The sequence below is a fragment of the Vigna angularis genome, chromosome 9, assembly GCF_016808095.1.
Source record: "Vigna angularis cultivar LongXiaoDou No.4 chromosome 9, ASM1680809v1, whole genome shotgun sequence".
Lineage (NCBI taxonomy): Eukaryota > Viridiplantae > Streptophyta > Magnoliopsida > Fabales > Fabaceae > Vigna > Vigna angularis.
In genome coordinates, this window is record NC_068978.1 from 2,369,313 (window position 1) to 2,389,235 (window position 19,923).

The window sequence follows — 19,923 nt, forward strand, 5'->3', positions numbered from 1 at the left end:
AAATTCTGATTCAAGCATTTTTGTTATAAGTGAAGTAAAGCATGATTACAAATTGGTGGAATCTGTCGGATATTATTTATTCTATCTTATTGACGTCAATAGATAAAGTCTGATCTGAATTAATAAAAGTATAACATCACTAAAAAAACTCTATTGGACATTAATTAAGAAAATATTAACCATGATAATAAAAGAAATAACATTTACCACTTAAAAAAACTGTTAAATATTATCATATATTCCTAGTTGTCTCAATGAAAAAAAAGTGTCAGGTTGATAAAAAAAATATCATCAATATATTCTATACCAAAAAAATGGATGATTTCGATAAAAAAAAAAGAGAACACCTTAATGAACTTTTTTTCTGAAATAATCCTCGATTGAGATTAGTAAACAAAAATATGTAAAATTAAAATCAAATTAACACAGGATAGATGATAGTTCAGAAAAAAAATCGATCTGAATAAAGATTAAAGAAAAGACATAAATATAGAATAAGAAAAATCGAAAACACGACAGCCCTTAACTTTATATGTAAAATTGAAATTTTATTTCAAAGTAATCAAATTACTTTAATAAATTTATAAAAATAATTTATTTTAAAATTTATTTGTTAAATAATATATATTTTTTCATAAAATTTATTATTTTTATTGAAAATTTACATGGTTAATTCGAGATAAATTACTCTGATCTCCGGAACAAGTGCGAGCTTTGATTTGTGAGAAAGAAAAAAGTGAACCTGCAAGTCAGTAGGAGATATTTGAATATAGGATGAGTATTTAGTTAAAGTATTTCATGTGTTATAACGTATGTATAACTTTTAATGAGTTTGTTAGTATGGCAACAAAGAAGATAAACTCAAAATATAATAAAATATTAAAAATATAATAATTAGATTCAGTTTATTATAATTTGGATTTTGTTCATATAATCTTAAATATCATCTTTTCCTGATTTTTGATTTTAGGGTGTTAATATTTCGTATAGATGTCACACTTGGATTCATGCTTATTAAGTTAGACTTGACAATACTAATATATTTTAGGACATAAATCCTTTGAGCTTGAAAAAATTAATAACTTTTATAGATAGATTAAGTTATTAAATAAACTAAGTTTATATGTTATTTTTATATTTTTGTACTTTACTTTTAGTTCTTGAACAAGTTGTATGTTGCTTTTAGCTCATAGCTGTGTTGTATTCTAACACTTATATATTACCATGTTTTTGACGTTTTATTTATACTAGAATTTTTTTTTTGAATAAACTCATAATGTGACACTCATAATGTAATTGTAGTGTTTTTTTAAGTGGGTCCATGGTTAAACACTTGTGTTTAAATTTATCGATTAATCACATATTTTGATACTTATGTTCTAATTTATCGAGTAATCACGGACACTAAGACTTAAATTTATAAAGTAATCACGTATTTGAATACTAGACTCAAATTTACTTAGTAATCATATGTTCGAAGACTATAGTAAAATTTATAGAACAGTGGTATATTCAAACTCGAATTTGCCTAGTAGTCATAAGTTGAAACACTAGACTCATAATATGATTGCTGATAATTCCATAAGCCTAGTTACAAACACACCTCATAGGAAAGGGAGATATTAGCAGAAGACACCTGACATGAATGTTAACAGTGCTTCATCATTCTGAATTCTTAAGTCCACTTGAAAGCTTACTAGTCATCATGTCCATAGATTTCAGCTGCCAATAAACAGAAGATGAAAAACTGAAATTTAAATGAAAAGATGTAGCACAACATTATATTTTCTTTCTAATAAGGGTTCACTAAAATTCTTCAATTGTGTGAAACATCATGTACATGGTAAAGAGGTCAGTTAATCAAATCACTTATGCAGAATGTTTAAAAGAAATCAGCAAATTACTTATCAGTTTAACTAAAGATGAATGTATACAACAAAGGTAGAAAACTATAACAAGCAATGGAAGGTATGGAATCAATTTCAGTGATAAAAAAAAAGGCAAAAAATAACAAACAGAAGGTAATGAATCAATTTGCCATTAGCTGGTTCATTACTTCTTACATGACTTTCACTGTGTTAATGATTGATAAACAAATATGGTTCTAAGGAGGTAGAAGTAGCAAATCATCAACTTGCAACCTAATTTATTTTCAATTAATGGGGACTGCTTACCCTAGTGGGATCTTTTGTGTCTTTTCTCATCTCTATTTCTAGATTTTCAGCATTGATTTGGTAAGAAACTGAGTACCATAGATCACTTCAAATGAGGAAAAATCTCATCAATTTCAGATGTCACCACCATCAACCAACAATGAAAAACATTAGTTTCATTCAAATAGCATAAAAATAACCTATTAGTGTCCTAATTGGATAGTAGTATACTACCTTTATCAGCTTTTTGAACCATATTTTTCTTCTATTTCTTTGATGATTTGTTCTTCATTATTCTAGAAAATAAACACAACACAGTGCATGCATGCATGCAGTATATATGCAGTGAGAGCGAGTGAAAGAACATTGTGTTGGAATGTTGCCGTCTCTTGTTTCTTGGTACCACACTCAACCCACCCTTCAAATTCACTATAACTGCAACTTTAAACTTTAATCCACAAATGATAAATTCACGCACTGCACAATTTTCTTGAACTTCTTTCTCCTTTGGAAACCCTAAACCTAAAAACCAAAACCGCCATGACTGATAGGGTTCATCCTTCTGCCAAAACCACCGCCAATGGCGGCCCCAAGCCAACATTCCCAGCCGCAAAATCCCAACTTTCCGGCGCAAATCGCCCCACCTACCGCCCCCAACCACCCCGCCGCCGCAGCCGCGGCTGCCTCTCCACCCTATGCTGCTACCTCTTCATGATCCTACTGCTCCTCCTCCTTCTCATCTGCGGCGCCGGAACCGTCCTCTACTTCCTCTACCACCCGCAACGCCCCTCCTTCTCCGTCACCTCCCTCAAACTCTCCTACTTCAACCTCACCTCTCCCTCCACCTTCTACGCCAAGTTCGACCTCACTCTCTCAACCACCAACCCCAACGACAAGATCCTCTTTTCCTACGACCCCACCTCCGTCTCCCTCCTTTACGACGACGCCACGATCGCCACCGCCACCATCCCCTCCTTCCTCCACCACCAGAAGAACACCACCGTCCTCGAGGCCTACGTCACGAGCACCGAGGAAGAGGTTCAGAGCGACACCGTAACGGAACTGAAGAGGAGCACGAAGGGCAAGAGCGAGGTGGCACTAAAGGTGAAGTTGGAGACGAAGGTGGAGGCCCAGATGGGTGTATTCCAAACCCCGGGCGTCGGAATCACCGTTTTGTGCGACGGCATCGACGTTTCTCTCCCCGACGGCGAGAAACCTGCGTCGGCGTCGGTAGAGAATACGGCGTGCGAAGTGGATGTGAGGTTCAAAGTCTGGAAATGGACTGTAGGATGATCAGGGAACACCAGAGGCTTGCTATATAAATACTAATATATATATATATATATATATATATATATATATATATATATATATATATATATTTGTTGTGGTTCCATTTATTTCTTTTTCTTCTCTTTTTTCCTCGATTTTTTTTCACTATGTTGTAATTTCTGATTTTCATTTATATTTTTCTGAAATTTCTCAACGATGGATGGAAGGGAAAAATTGCTTTGATATTTGTACATTTATTTCGATCATTATCTTTTACTTCTCATTAAAAAAAAATATGTAAAATGATTGTAAGTATGTTAACAATGCCCTTATAAGCAACATGATTCAAATTCAGGTGTTGTGTATTATATTTTAGATTTAATTTATTTTGACTGACTTTAAGTAAAATTAATATTAATTAGTGTCATCTTTAATACCGATAGAATTTATATATATATATATATATATATATATATATTCTGAATGTTATTATTAAATTAGTTACTATATTATAAATGAAAAACTCAAATTCATATATATGGTGCATAACGTATATCGTTATTTTCTTTTATAATACAATTTTTTTGTTTTATTCTACAACTCGAAGTTTTATTTTTATTTAATATTATTTTGTAATAATTTTTAACTAAATTATAAATAAGAAATATAACTGTTAATTAGAAATTATAAATAAAGAGTATAATACTTATAATGGTAAAACGGACACAATATACCACAAATAAATGCTGCTACTTTTCCTTTAAGATTCAGATAAATCGAAACATCACTTTAAATATATAATGTAAATAAATGTACAGTATTTAAAGTAATCATTTAAACTATGAATAGATAAAAACAACTTGAACAAAGAGAAATTATATTGAACTATTTATTATATCTAAGTTTGTAATACAATAATGAAAATGGAACAAATAATAACTAAACATAATATTGATTTGTGTTAGAAATATGTAAGCTTATCTAACATATACATATGACTATATATCCACCTAATATCTAGACAAACTATTTTATGACGTACATCATGCTTAAATATTTATAAAATCCACTTGGTTAAAAATGTAGAAAGGGTTATTAAAAAAACATTTTTTGTATTATTATTATTATTATATTAATATTGGTATAATATATTAAATTTTTTTATCAGCATAATATATTAAACTTATATGATTGTTTATTTATTTTTATTATTAAACATATTCATCATATACATTATTATAGAATCAAAACTTATAATAATGTAAAAAAAGTCTGCACTTTGCTCACGGAATATTGTTACAAAAATTTAATAAACAAGTAATTTTATTATGTAATATTGTATGGACACAATTATAATATATGACTATATATTGAATAGTAATATAAAAATTGTAATTATCAATATGATTACTTAGGCAAAGAGAATAATGAGGCTATTTTTTATATTTTGACGATTCAATATTTTATTTCCATATTCTGACTTGCAATTCTTTTATTTTAATCTTTGTAATTTATTACTATTTTTTAAGTGATGAGTTGTTTGACATAATAATAAGCTAGTGACTAGAGTTAAAAATAACAGCTCGACCCCTTTATTACACTTATTTTTTAATAATTTTGAAAAATACTTTTATGAATGTAAAAAACAATATTTTTGAGAAGTATTTTTTCTCTCTTTATATTTTAGAAGTAATTTTTTTTCGTAACATGTTAGAAGATATTTTCTTTCAATATATCTTTATTTTCTTAAAATTCTTGAAAATAGTTTAAAAAAATACGAACACAATGGAGTGTAATTAGTAAACAGGGGTGTCTAATAGAAGGAACAAGTTTCTTATTAGGTTGGGCTGTGTAACAGATTAAGGTTAGAGTATAAGGAGTTTTCCAGAACCAAACAAAAGCTTAAACCCTCTGCAAAGCCCTACTTATTCCATTGGTTGCCATTTCTGATTTCATTTCCAAATCAATTGTTGCTGCAAACTGCAACTGCAATGTATCGATTAGCTAGAAAAGTAGCTTCTTCTTCCATTGCTTCTCCCTCCGCTAAGAACCTCGTAATTACTTTTCCCTTATTCTTTGCTTTGCTAATGTAGTGGTTCTGCATATTCAATATATACATTGATTTGTTTTTTTATATCATTATAGTACATAGTTTCTTAAAAGGGTGTCAGCAATCTAACAGGGACAGTGACAGAGGAATGATGACTTGATTTTTGGTGACAGGTATATGGTAGGTTGTTGTCGAGCAGAAATTTTGTGAGCAAAGATATCAACTTTGGGGTTGGGGCTCGTGCTGCAATCCTCCAAGGTGTAACTCAGGTTGCTGATGCTGTGAAAGTAACCATGGGACCCAAGGTAATACGTACACTCATATATGTGTTGCTCATTTAGTATGACTGATACAGTTGCTATGGCCTTATTTTGTTGTTGAATTCAATTTTCCCAACATGTCTCTAACTTGTCCTTTTGGTAGTTCGTTGTTCGCTAGTATGGAATTTGGATGACAAGTTTGGATGTTTTAATAGATATATGTAATCTTTTTGTGGTTCAAACTTATTCATTATTTGTTGTTGTAAGGAGTCTGGATGACAAAGCTTGACTAGACAAGTTGATGTGATGAACCGTAACTTTCTTGTTTTCTCTTCTGTTTTCAATTGGTTGAATCAGGGTCGCAATGTGATAATTGATAGAAGCCGTGGGAATCCCAGGATCACGAAGGATGGTGTGACTGTGGCTAAAAGTATCAAATTTAAAGACAAAGAAAAAAATATCGGTGCTGATCTTGTCAAGCAGGTGGCCAAGGCTACCAACACTGCTGCTGGAGACGGTGATTACTTTTCTTCCAACTCGAATCTTTTATCTCGAAATTATCCCATCATTGTTCATTGAGTTTTTGATTTTCCCTGATAATATTGCTTCATTATAAGTTCTCTGAAAGAATCTTTTGGGACCCAAGAATTGCAATTTTTTTCAATATCAGGGTAATTAACAGATACTTGTCTAGAAATAACTCATCGACCAGTAGTCCCTGATGATGGTTTTGTTAAGCAGATTTGATATATAACTTGCTTAAAGGTCTTAACAAACAAATGAGAAAAATATATAATTAAGAAGATCTCATATACCCAATGGTGGTTATTACTCTTTGATTAAATTTCTTAAATTAATACCCTATTTTATTCTAGATGGAAAACTTAGAGAGCGAGCATAGTTATATTTGCCTTTATCTATTCCTTTTTATGAAACCATTCATGTATCTTACAAGTCCATGCTTCTTCTTTGATTTCAGGTACAACTTGTGCAACTGTTTTGACTCAGGCAATACTCACAGAAGGATGCAAATCAATTGCTGCTGGCGTGAATGTTATGGACTTACGTAATGGAATAAATAAGGCAGTTGATGCTGTAATTACTGACTTGAAAAGCAGAGCATTGATGATAAGCACACCAGAAGAGATAACCCAGGTGCATTTTGGTTAAGAAAACTGTTTTAATGTCTGTTGCTTCCCTCCTATATTAATTATAGGTGCATAGGCATTGAATATTTTTGGCATTAGTTACACTTTATTTATAGAAGAAACTATATTGCTACTTATCTTATAAATTAATTTTCATTATACCAGTTATATTTTGTTTATTAATTATATGTGCATAGGCATAGGCATTGAATAATTTTGGCATTAGTTACACTTTATAGAAGAAACTATGTTGCTACTTCCTGATGGATAAATTAATTTTCTTTATGCCAGTTATATTTTGTTTATTGTTATTCATTTCTGACTAGTAGGTTGGAACTATATCTGCAAACGGGGAGCGCGATATTGGAGAATTGATAGCAAGGGCAATGGAGAAAGTTGGGAAGGAGGGAGTCATTACTGTTGTTGTAAGCAATGATGCTCATTTTTGTGAACTTATTACGTGACACAGTTTTGGTTCAGGGTATCTATAATTTTAAAAATTTTAGGATGGGAATACTTTGGATAACGAGTTGGAAGTGGTGGAAGGAATGAAGTTAACCAGAGGCTACATATCTCCTTATTTTATTACTGACCAGAAGACCCGCAAATGTGTAAGCACAAAATTATTCTTTGTCACATATGTAATATGTCAAAAATTCTCAGAAAATGAAGTAGCATGTTGTATTACAGTAGATCAACCTTGATTATCATCTGATGGTGTAATTTTTTTTAACAAATGTTCTCTTATTTCTGGTGTGTGTATTTATGTTTGTGAAGTTTACTTTGTCTACCACCTTTGGTTTGTCAAAGTAGTCTTTCTGTTTTTCTATCTTTCTATCATGTAGTCATTGATAGGAACATATGGTTCTGTTAATTTCTCCAAAATCTACTTTCATTTTTGAAAGTATTTTTTTTGTGGATATTTGTTATTAATGGCTTCATGCTAGGCTATTGATTTAATTTGACAAAAGTGTCGTGGTTTTATTTAAACACGATGCACATAATTCAAATAAAAAACTTCAATCAATTTGGTTAACTTTATTTGGGTTTAGATGTATGTTATATTGACAGCATTCATTTTGATTTTGTTAGGAATTGGAGAACCCCTTTATTCTTATCCATGACAAGAAAATTTCAGACATGAATTCACTGCTGAAAATACTGGAGCTTGCAGTAACGGTGGATAAACTATTCCTGATTCAGCATGCTCATTTTCATTTGCAATTTCACCATTCTCATTATTTACTTTTACTATTTTATTGTTAATCAGAAAAAAAGACCACTCCTAGTTGTTGCTGAAGATGTAGAGAGTGATGCACTAGCTATGCTCATACTCAACAAGCATCATGCTGGGCTTAAGGTGATCGATATCACAGCTCTTTGCCTTAACTGAATTGTTTAAAAAGAAAACTGAACTGAATTGTTATATTAGTTTAGTTTTTAAAGTATAATTGTTTCTAAGTGAACCCATTGAACTAAACTGGATTGTAACTTATGAGTTTAGAAAATATACTTTAATATAAAATTTCTATTGGTAATAATTCAAACAATTAATATAGTTCTAGCAATTCAAAACAATTTATACTAGTTCAATTTGATTTAGTTCACTCAAACCGTGATTGTATTCAATTCATTTACATTATTATCAATTCAGTTCTATTGATCCACTTTTAAAATTTAACTTAGTTTTAGAATAGTTTAGTTCAATTTATTCATTTTGCCCAACCCTACTTCCTACAAGCTTAATTTGCTTTCATGTGTTGTTTTCCTGTCCCTTTATCTTCCATTTTGTTTCCCTCCATTTTATGTTGGGTTTTAATTTTACTTGAGGATAAGTGTTGCGTAGATAGAGCAACAAACTAAAGACAATACCACCCATCTGCAAGTGGCTACATAAAGTTAGTTCAAACTGTGCATTGCCTGTTTACTGTCATTACATCCAGAGTCCCTTGAAAAATGTTCCAAATTCCCTTGAAAAGTGTCCTAAATTCCCAAGATTTCATTTAACTTTAGAAATGATAAGATTTTATTTATAAATGCGTATGCATAAATTAAATGAGCGGACACGCATTAGATTCTCAAGTCCTACCTATTTATCAAAAACATAGTCAACTTTTAGTATATGTAGAAGAATTTTGGTTACTAAAAGTGAATTTTCTTGTAGTAGTTTTAAAGCGTTTGTATCTGGTGCATGCTTTCTTTTTCTTGTTTGCATGTTTGTTTAAGGTAAGTATTATTTATGTATTTGTGAAATGGCTTATGGGCATGACCTTAATATGACAAGCTATTTGGAATTTTATTTCGTGTATATCCTTGTTTTCCTTTTTCTGTAACTTCAAGTTTCTTGTACTTTAGGTTTGTGCCATAAAAGCTCCTGGTTTTGGGGACAGTAGAAGGGCAAATCTAGATGATCTTGCAACTCTTACCGGAGGAGAGGTTATTTTCTATCCAGATTTTATTTGTCAGATACTGCATTTGGGTTCCCATCGGGTGCCTTGTTTTTACTTTTCAAGATTTTAATAACAACTCCTCTATTCAAGATCTCTAGCAATTGGGACTACAGCTTGTTGTATGTTATGAAAAAGATTATGATGAATTTGAAAACAGGTGATCACAGAAGAGCGTGGTTTGTCCCTTGATAAAGTCCAATCAGAAATGCTTGGCACTGCAAGAAAGGTATGTGGCTTGAACCAAGTACCAAGATAAGTAATATTTGGTTTCAAACTATTATATAGTATATAATCTATTATAATGTGCAACAGGTTACTGTCACCATTGATGACACTATTGTTCTACATGGTGGTGGGGATAAGAAGGCCATTGAAGAGAGATGTGAACAAGTATCTTTTCTTTTGAAATATTACATTTTTATCTGTACACAATTTATTTTCAAGTATTCTAAATCATTCATAATTTATATATATTTTTTTTTCTCTAATTAATTTTAATGAAATAATTACCTAGTTGATTATCTAAGCATGCATATGGAGCACTTTTTCTTTGCTATGTTTATCCTATTTCCCACATACATACTCATGGCAATAATGTTTTATGTTGTAGTTGTTTTCTTATAGATTTCATAACCGTTATTACATGTTTAGTGTGCTCATGCCATTTAGTGTTTTGTGCATAACGAAATGTTTCTAAAGTTGCGGCTATATAGATCGAGTGATGTCCGTTCTTAGATTTTAAAATTATTTCAGTCTTAAAAAGTTGACATGTCACGACAATATTTGTCGTTTGCCACTGTCTAGATTGTCTTCATGTGGCTTATGGTAAAGAATTGTTGAATTAGTATAATAATCATAGGATGTTTAATTATAATAATTCTTTTTGTAGCTACGGACGGCTATGGAAAGTAGTTCTGCCGTGTTTGATAAAGAAAAAGCACAGGAACGACTATCGAAACTATCTGGTGGTGTAGCTGTTTTCAAAGTTTGTCACTCATCCTAAAAATTACTAGTCTATAATGATTAATTTATATTCATTACCTCACATGGAAGATGCAACTAAATCTTCAGGTTGGAGGGGCTAGTGAGGCCGAGGTTGGGGAAAGGAAAGATAGAGTAACAGATGCTTTAAATGCCACTAGAGCAGCTGTGGAAGAGGGAATTGTTCCAGGTAATTCATTTTTTCCTTCTTTCTGATGGGATAATAAGTATAAGGAGGAGAATGAAATTGTGGTGGTATTCTCATTCCCAGAACAATCGTTCACCTATAAAAGTTAAGATGTAATTGTTTGAACTAGGTGGTGGAGTCGCTCTCTTATATGCTACCAAAGCCTTGGATAACCTTCAAACTAAAAATGAGGATGAGAAAAGAGGAGTACAGATTATTCAGAATGCACTCAAGGTAATTCCTTTTTCTGCACCTACTTTATATGGTTGCATAAAGCATTGTTCTCTTGTAGATTATGACATTTTTAGTTGTCTGGTAGTTTTTCATCAGAAAATGTTTTTGACACTAGATGTAGTACCACTTGACAGCTCACTTTTAAGGGTTTTGGTCATTAAAAAAGTTAATTCTTTTATTTGTAAAAAGAGAGATTAAAGGGTAAAAAAGTGGAGATAAAGTGTGCGTAAAAAATTGTTGGATGTTAAAATAATATTACTCTTTTTCATCTTTCTGACAATGCATGTTATTTATCATAGGCGCCTACATCTACAATAGCTTCCAATGCTGGTTTTGATGGTGCTTTGATCCACAGTAAATTGTTGGAACAAGATGATCATAATTTAGGTTTTGATGCCGCCAAAGGTTTGTAATCATTTTGCAGTGACAGTGAAATCCATGAATGATTGTTTTAAGTTATTTCTTTATGCTTAGTTGGTGCTTATTCTGTAAAGCAGGTGTCTATGTTGATATGGTAAAGGCTGGAATAATAGATCCTCTTAAGGTCGTTAGAACAGCTTTGGTAGATGCAGCCAGGTAAAACATTACGTCTCATGCATTTTCTGTATATAGTATTGTAAAAGCTTCACGAATCAGAGGTTGTTTTATGAAGTGATAAAGTTTGAACCTTAAATTAAAAACCAAGGGTGAATACAAACCATGTTGCATTGCAAGACACACATTATTATTATAAATATTATTTTGATTTAACTATTTTTCTCTCATGCAGTGTTTCATTGCTACTGACAACAACCGAGGCAGCTGTGGTGGATAATCCGCATGACAAAAATAAACCTCCTAGTCGAGTGCCAGATATGGATGATTTGGACCTCTAACCTGCTTCACCAAATTATGAAAATATTATTTTTTTGTACCAATGTTGATTTTGCTCTTGCCTCTAAAGCCAAATCATGAAAATATTGTTTTTTGTATCAAAATAGATTTTGCTCTCCCCTCTAAAGAGTGTGGCTGAGGTTGAGTTATAAACTATATTTAAATTTAAATTATAAAGATCAATGTAGGATAACGTGTAATGTTGAGATAACCATTGAGGTATTGTTCAATTTTGAAGTTTTGCTTTTATAACCTTAGAAAGATATTAAAATATTGGAAAAAAAATATATGTATTTTAACTGAGGTAACGTTTTTAACCTGCAAATAGATATTAAAATACCGGTAGTTAATAAATACGGTGAAAATTTAGAAAATGATATTTTAAAAATAATAATAGTTTAAAAGTAATAAAACTTATTTATTTTGATATTAAATAGTTATAATAATAATTATGATTGGAGAATTGAAATTGTAGATTAATTATGACAAGTTCTCCGATTTGAACCGATTAACTTTTCAAGTAAATTGGTTTCTGTTGGTGTTTTTAACGTATATTTTAATTATATTTGTGGTTCGTAGGAGCTGGTAAATTAAATACTATAATATATATAATAAAATAATATATATAATGTTTATTATAAATAAGGTTTTCTGCATCCATATCTCAAAAGGTTGTGTAAAATATCTAAAAATTAATGTTTTATTTGGTAATGAAAAAAAGGGGAAGAAATAGTTAAAAAAGAAAATACAGTCAAATAAATAAAATATAAAATATATAATTAAATAAATAAAGTGAAAATAGTAATAATAATTATAATTTATTTTATAAATAATAAATATTAAATAAATAAATAAATAAAATATAAAATATATAATTAAACGAAAATAGTAATAATAATTATAATTTATTTTATAAATAATAAATATTAAATAAATAAATAAATATATATGTATATAAATATTATATATATATATATATACAGGGATTTGCTAACACCTGTTTTTCAGTTGGTAATGTGTACCGGATTTTAGTAGACAAAAATATCCTTATATACCATAGATTCTAAGTTTTAAGGTTAAGGGTATTTTAATAATTTTTATTTTCAAAACTAAAAAAAAAAAAGAAACCCCCCAAACCTTTACTCACCTCTCTCGTTCCTCTCAACCCTTTCTCTTTCATCTTTCTCACTCCAATCCAATCTTTTCTCTGTCATCTCTACTGTAGTCCCAATTCAAAAAATCACAAACACTTGTCACTAAACATTCTTACGCGCGTTAGGAAACCCATATATATATATATATATATATATATATATATATATATATATATATATATATATATATATATATATATATAAAATCAATGTAATCTTATAGAGTATCCTCTAATAAAAGATGATTGATTATGTTAATGGATAATAAATTCTTGCATAAGAAATTTTCTAAGTAATAAAAGTTTGATTTCTTCATTCCTTGTCGTCAATGTGCTCATACTTTCCAAAATCATTGGATTTCTTTATTTCTTCTTTTGTTGTCGTATCGTTTTCGTCCACAGTTCCCAACAAGCATGCAGTATCTTTTGACTTCAATTTAATAACAATTTGACAACTCTACAATAATTATAAAAAAATATTTTTTTTATATTTGTAAAAGAAAAGTGAAAAGTAATAAAAATAGTGTTTAATGGATGTTAAAAGAATTTGGAGGATAAAATACCGATAAATTTTAGAAATTTCATTTTGACAACTTACAGAAAAGTTGATAACATTTAATATTTATTTAGAGAAAGAATAAAAATAATAAATTTATAAAATATATGAAATAATAACATGGACTAAAAATAATATAGATTATCTCATAAATAAATATGCAAATTTTAATTTATAAGTTAGTTTTATAATATTAAATTAAATTTAAAATTTACTTTTTAAAATATTATCATAATCATCCAAAACCTATTTTAAAAAAGTTTAACATTAATTAGATTTATTATGTAACTAATTGTGGAATAATTATCAAATCATTCATTAATTTTATAAAATCTTAATATAAAAAATGTGTTTAAAATCTACATCAATAATAAATAAAATAAATTTAAAATATATAAATAAATATAATTAAATTCTCATTTATAAATTTATTTTATAAAATTAAATTAAACTTTAATATTATTTCTTAATAGAAAAAAAAAACACTAATAAAACGTAAAGTCAAAGTGCATATATGATTGGTGTTCTTTTATTTGGACACAAATATGGTTCTTGTCCACATGTTTGCAAACATGGTACAAAAGTGTTTTCTCTCAAGCACTCTATATATGATTATCAGATAATGGTAACATATCTATAAGCAAAATCAAGACGCAGACACCAACAATCTAAGCCCTCATGCAGGGGCGTAACATAAGAAAGACAGCAGTAGAGTACAGTAAAGAACATAAAAGAACATCATTATTATATGTTATGAGAAGATTGCTAGCAAACACAGCAACCACAGCATGTGATGCAACACCTACGCACAGGCAGTGAAACGCATGCCTTGAAGCAGTCCCAAACCCTTTGTCCAAGGCAAGAGATGCTGAGCAGAAGACCACCTGGTAGCTTAACACAGCTCAGAAACATGGAGTTGTTCTTGGTTCCCCATGTGAATCCACTGCTATTCACGCACCCTGAGCTATTTTGCTTCCCACTGTTATTGCTGGATATACAACTCATGCTGCTTCTGATATTAATGTTGATGATGCTATGATATTTTCAATTTTCAAAGTCCATATATATTGGAGAAGGATTGTATCTGATTCCTCAGTATATAACTTTGTATCCGATTCCTCAGTATATAACTTTGTATCGGATTCTATATGTTGGTGGTATACTTGAATGGCAGAAACGATAATATAAATATAGGAATATAATGGAAAAGGAAAATTTCAATAATGAGATCATGCAGCTGAGATCACTTCATCTCAATGAAACCTCTTTATGTGACTAAATAAACCCCCTTCATACACGTTAAGAATATATGTTGTAATATTTTAAGAACAACAATGTGACTTATATGGGATTTTTGTATAATATTGTTGTAACAACTAAACAACTTTCTTAAGTATAAATAAAAATTTCACACGAATCTAAAACAATAACAACATATACAAGTATAAATAAAAATAATGATACACATACAAAAGACCTAGAAAATAGTACTTTAGAAGTAGTGATGACTTAAAAAGAGTGAACTCGATTATTTTAATATTAAAAAATTTAATATAAATAGTTTCGTTAATGAGTTTCATTATTTTAAAACACATTATCTCTCTGTAAACCACTTTTCTTTAGTTTTTTTTGCTTTTGTTTAGAAGTTCTTGTCCTTTGTTTGTATGATTAAAGAACAAAGACAGTAGGATTAATCCTTGTGATAAGTTCTTCAATTTGAGTAGTTGAGTTTTAACCCTTTTTTTTTAGTGTTTTCTTATATATGTTACATGTGCGTCCCGCTCAGCTTGTATGTGTCTTTTGAGTCATCAGTTTGATTCGTTGCTGATAAGTGATTCTAACGGTGTACCATAATCGTCTTTTTGTTGTTTGTAGAAGCAGGTAGAGTGTGTTTGGAGTTGTTTTAAGCTTCCTAAAGTATTTTGGTCATCTATCATGTAAAAGAAGTTAAATACCTTGTTTTAAATTTTAAATACCGTGATAATCTGAGTTGGTATGCTTGAGTTGGATTAAATGGATTGAGTTGCTAAATTTATTTGATGTTGAAATTCGGTTGCGTGAATTGATGAAATTGAGGTTATCACTAGTTTATATTGCTGCTGAATTGTGTTTGGTAATAGGTTAGAATGTTGATTGAAATTGGTCTAGAATTAATGGTTTGAAGGTGAAATTATAAGGGGATTGTTTATTGAGTGAGCTTGATGTTAGAAGTTTGTGTCATTTAACGACCATTTTGGACGTTTAGCGCTGCAAAATCAGAGAACTCTTGTGTTATGTGGTGCTGAGCGACACTTTTAGGTGCTAAGCGTCATTTCTTGTGTGCAGTCTGGAACCTTTCTTCCATAATTTGCTGGACGAGAGGCAAGCATAAATACTAGTGCTCACAGACGTGCGTTGAGCGCTCCCTGTTCCTAAAAATTGCATGTTTTTGTGTTTGTCTGATTTTTGCTTTATTTGAATTAAGTGACTTTGGATTCTTTACATGTGTATTATTTATTATATTAATGACGTTTCATATGCTTTAGATCTAAATATGAGTATGTATGGTATTCACACATGATATGGTGTGTGATAGTTTGATGTGGACGAACTATTTCCCCACACACAGTATACAGGTCCCCAGCCAATCATATTGACGTGAAATCACATTCGTACATATTGCTAATAATAATTTCCATTGTACATAGAATAATATTATCTTTTTACAACTCTTTTTCAACTTTTTATCTTTTCAATGTTCTTATCATAATCTTTTCACTTCTCTTGTATAGTTTCTTTGAAGAACTTTATACAGTTTCTCAAGAATAGTTTTCTATCAAAATATAGTTTATTAGATGGAAAATGTCTCTTTAATAACTTTTTTTTTACAATTTTTTAACAGATTTGACAATTTTTTAACAACAATTTACGTGATTTGATAATTTTTTAACAACTTATGTGATATAGTATGATTGATCTATTTTAAATATATATAAAATAATAACCCATAGTTAAAAAATTGTTAAAAAAAGTATTTAAAATATCATCCTACTTGTTCGATATTCATTTTGATTATGAATTTTCTTACAAGTACAAGTACAAAATCTGTACCAGAAAATAGGAACTGCACCTTATTTCAAGTAGCACAAATACACTTTCCAATCACTCTATTACAGTGCTAAGAATCATTTGAGTACTACACCTTTTGTTCACTTTCAAAGGTTTTCAATCATTTATTTGGTGTTCATACTTTAGTCACATTTTTCATTTCTTTATGAATATGATTATGTCAGTAGATCAATTGTTAAATTATTAGTTCATTCATGTACTTGTGGCTTGTAATTTTTTCCTATATAAGCACTGAGTTTTTACAAGTTATGTAATCATTGTATCAATATCAGGTTTCTTGTATAATAATAGTACATATCTGCAATTAAGTCAAAAGGTAAAAGCAAGAAAAGTTCTTCAGAGATGAGTTCATATCCCTTCTTTCTTTGTCCATCTCTTTATTACTTTTAACTAAAATTCAACACTCTCTCTCTCTCTGTTGTTCTTCATAAGTTTGATACAATATTTGAATGTGAACATAAACCTAATCTGTTCATTCCTTTCATTGAATCAGACATCAAGGAGCAGGAATACATTATTGTGATTGACTACAAGAAGAAAATAATAATTGTTTGAAAGAAATTGTGTAAATAACTCTAGCTTCGCATATAAGACTGCTGCAAACTCTTAACCACAAAAACGGAATATCCTAATGCCAACAAAATGATATGTGGAGGCAGGCAACTTCTACAATCTATGCTAATTAACACTCATCAGCAAGTACAATTTGTGAGGCTAAACGATGTTGCTGCACCTTTCAAATCATGATCTTGAGCATGTTGCATGCAGTCACCCTCAGCTTTTATTACTGCATCATCTATCTTAAACAACACTGATTCATCACTGCAAAATCATTCAAATCAACAACATTCATGTTATGTTTCATCCCTCACAGACATAATTAAACAACTATAATCATAAGTATTTAGCAGTTATTCACTTCTGTCATCGAATTTATGCCATTGCAGACCTCTTATTAAAACAATTCCAGTACAAAATCTGAGAAGTCTCCAGGACCTATGATTTTACATTACTGTAAGCAATCTTAATCTTTGAACAAAGGAACCATGACAAACCCAAGACAAGAAAAATCCCATTGCAGAAATGCTCCTTAAATGTTAGCAGATGCATGCATTCAAACAAAAATCATGCAGTTATACTTAATCAGACATTAGTTATATAAATATGTGAATGAAAACGATAATTATCCAAGCATTAAGTAAATGAAATTCCAACGTAATTGTAATCTGATATAGCCCTTTGAAATCACAATGTGAACACAGATATGTACTACTGATAGACAAACCTGCGATGGACTAATTCTTCAGACTCGAACCCTAACTCACTTCTCTCATCAGAATCAATGTCAATGACGGCCTTGTGATCGTATTCATCGCTAACATTACTACTCTGTCCTTGCAACGACAACGAAGAAAGCGACACAGCAGTGTTCTGCACAGCCCACGTGTTCATCTGTTCCTGCAAAGGGGTGGCGCCGTTGAAGTTCTGGCTCCCATTTTCATGCATCATAACATACTGCTCCTGTTGGTGCGGCTGCAGACACTGATACTGTGGCTGGCCGTACAGCCCCATCGGGTCGGCGTTCAAAACCTCACCATCTCCATTGACGGTGACGTTAACGCTGTTGGGAGCATAGATACCGTGCTGGTGCTGATACTGGTGCTGATTCTGGTGAGCCTGAGCTCGAAACATGGCGAGTTGCTGAAGGACGAGGTCCAGCTCGGCTCGGCAGTACTCAATCTGAGTCTGCAGGTCGATAATGTACCTGTAGCAGCCTCCGACAGGGTCCGAGGCACGCATGTCGGATTGGTAGATTATGGTACGCATGGCTTGGTCCTTGTCGCGAGGGCTGACAACCTTAATGATTTTGGTGATGTTGCTTACTCCGAACAACTTGTGAGCGTTGAGGAACTGGCGCTGTCGATCGTGAGGGAAATACGGTGCGAGAATGCAGTCGGGTGCACACTTTCTGCGTTGGTACTTGCATGCAGCGCAAGCCTGAGTGGTGCTGTTGCCATTTCTTGTAGAGGAGATTCTGTTGTTGGTTTTGGTGTTGGTGTTGGTGTTGGTGGTTGTAATGGTGCTGGTGTTGTTGTTATTGTTGTTCATGGCCTTTTGGGGAGGAAGAAAAAAAGGGGTGTGAGATTTCGGCTGCATCTCCGGCGGGGAAGGTGCTCAGAAAAAGGATTTCTCTTCCCTTATTTTCTCGGCTTTGTTTGATCAGAACAATGGGAGATGGAGAGAAATGAAAGGAAAGACAGATAGATATAATTCATACACTAACCGTTTCCCTTTTGCCAAGTGTTATTTTTGGATCTTTCCTTCTATTTTTTCCCTTTTCTTCCAACTTCTCTTTCTATCATTATCAGAACTACTGCAACTCTTATTATTGGATTATGCACTAAAAATAGTTTCATATCATATTATTTATGCTGTTTTTGCCTTTTTTGGGAAGAAGATGTGTATTTGAAAGCCAAGTCAAAAGTATTAAGTTAATTAATTATTACATCATCTTCACATCGTTATGCCGTTTCAGCAACAGAGAGCGATTCATTCGGACAATTTTCGAGTATTATTTCTGATATATCAGTGGCTCAAACTCCGTCAATCTAATTATACAAATTTAACGACTAACGTGTCATCATATAGTTAGCTTTTTTACATTTTTTACTCTCCAATTTTCAGTCATCTCTCTGCCTGAATAATGAAAAAAAAAATCAAAATTAGATATAAAAATCTTTAAATTACTCAGATATAATAACAGTGAATCTTTAAATTACTCAGATATAATAACAGTGAATATGAATCCAATTCATAGATTATTCTCAATCGAAAATCTTAAACGATAAAATTTATTAATTATCTTCGTTTTTCTCATCTTCGTTTATGGGCTATCATGTTGGGTAATATACATTTTTGCATCCTATAAATTTTTTAAATATCAAATTTGTATATGTTGCTGATATAATAATAATAATAAATTATATTATCGATTTACCTTATCAATATAAGTTATTTTATTAATTATTTAACTTTTTAAATTTTGTAACTGCTTTTTGTTATAATTACTTTTTGGAAATATGCTATCTATAAATTTAATAACATTTTTATTATCAAAAAATGGACACACGTTTATATATTTCCACTAGTAAAATAATTGAAATAAAATTGAACCTAAAACATTAATATAATTAAAATTTTTTTTTTCTAAAATCAAATATATTAACCAAAAATTATAGTTTAAATAAAATTATTCTCTTTAAAAGTTACGTTAATTTGATAAATTTAAATAAATAAATAAAATGTTAACAATTCTTCAATTGTTTAATGGTTTTTGCGTCAACAACTTTACTTCGGTACAGATATTAAAATAATTTTTTTTAATAATTGATGCAAAAATATTGTTATTAAAATTGGAATTACATATTAAAAAAAAGATCTTAAAAGTTTATGTAAAATTTACATTACAAAAGCACGTATTTAAATATTTCAATGTTA

The 19,923-nt window shown here is 30.7% G+C and overlaps 3 protein-coding genes across 3 annotated transcripts; 2 read left to right on the forward strand and 1 right to left on the reverse strand.

Moving 5' to 3' along the window:
* Positions 1-2,483: 2,483 nt before the first annotated feature.
* LOC108323338 (NDR1/HIN1-like protein 13) lies at positions 2,484-3,496 on the forward strand. Its single transcript, XM_017555764.2, has one exon. The coding sequence runs from the start codon at positions 2,694-2,696 to the stop codon at positions 3,444-3,446; it is 753 nt and encodes a 250-aa protein (XP_017411253.2). The 5' UTR covers positions 2,484-2,693; the 3' UTR covers positions 3,447-3,496.
* Positions 3,497-5,324: 1,828 nt separating this feature from the next.
* On the forward strand, positions 5,325-11,785 carry LOC108323324 (chaperonin CPN60-like 2, mitochondrial). The gene is made up of 17 exons (XM_017555744.2): positions 5,325-5,479; positions 5,649-5,780; positions 6,093-6,252; positions 6,715-6,890; positions 7,213-7,308; positions 7,390-7,494; positions 7,976-8,062; positions 8,154-8,243; positions 9,239-9,319; positions 9,491-9,559; positions 9,646-9,723; positions 10,223-10,318; positions 10,405-10,504; positions 10,632-10,735; positions 11,035-11,140; positions 11,233-11,311; positions 11,505-11,785. The coding sequence occupies exons 1-17, from the start codon at positions 5,417-5,419 to the stop codon at positions 11,608-11,610; spliced, it is 1,728 nt and encodes a 575-aa protein (XP_017411233.1). The 5' UTR covers positions 5,325-5,416; the 3' UTR covers positions 11,611-11,785.
* Positions 11,786-17,049: 5,264 nt separating this feature from the next.
* LOC108323320 (LOB domain-containing protein 22) lies at positions 17,050-18,570 on the reverse strand. The gene is made up of 2 exons (XM_017555739.2): positions 17,711-18,570; positions 17,050-17,247 (listed from the first exon to the last, which is right to left on the reverse strand). The coding sequence occupies exons 1-2, from the start codon at positions 18,532-18,534 to the stop codon at positions 17,118-17,120; spliced, it is 954 nt and encodes a 317-aa protein (XP_017411228.1). The 5' UTR covers positions 18,535-18,570; the 3' UTR covers positions 17,050-17,117.
* Between the last annotated feature and the right edge of the window lie 1,353 nt (positions 18,571-19,923).

Bases quoted from the DNA above. Each gene is read 5' to 3' on its own strand.
- LOC108323324 (XM_017555744.2), top strand. From the start codon at position 5,417: ATGTATCGATTAGCTAGAAAAGTAGCTTCTTCTTCCATTGCTTCTCCC. The intron at 9,724-10,222 runs GTATCTTTTCTT...TTCTTTTTGTAG, and splicing joins TTGAAGAGAGATGTGAACAA to CTACGGACGGCTATGGAAAG. The intron at 11,312-11,504 runs GTAAAACATTAC...TCTCTCATGCAG, and splicing joins GCTTTGGTAGATGCAGCCAG to TGTTTCATTGCTACTGACAA.
- LOC108323320 (XM_017555739.2), bottom strand. From the start codon at position 18,534: ATGAACAACAATAACAACAACACCAGCACCATTACAACCACCAACACC. The intron at 17,248-17,710 runs GTTTGTCTATCA...ATGATTTTGCAG, and splicing joins GAAGAATTAGTCCATCGCAG to TGATGAATCAGTGTTGTTTA.
- LOC108323338 (XM_017555764.2), top strand. From the start codon at position 2,694: ATGACTGATAGGGTTCATCCTTCTGCCAAAACCACCGCCAATGGCGGC.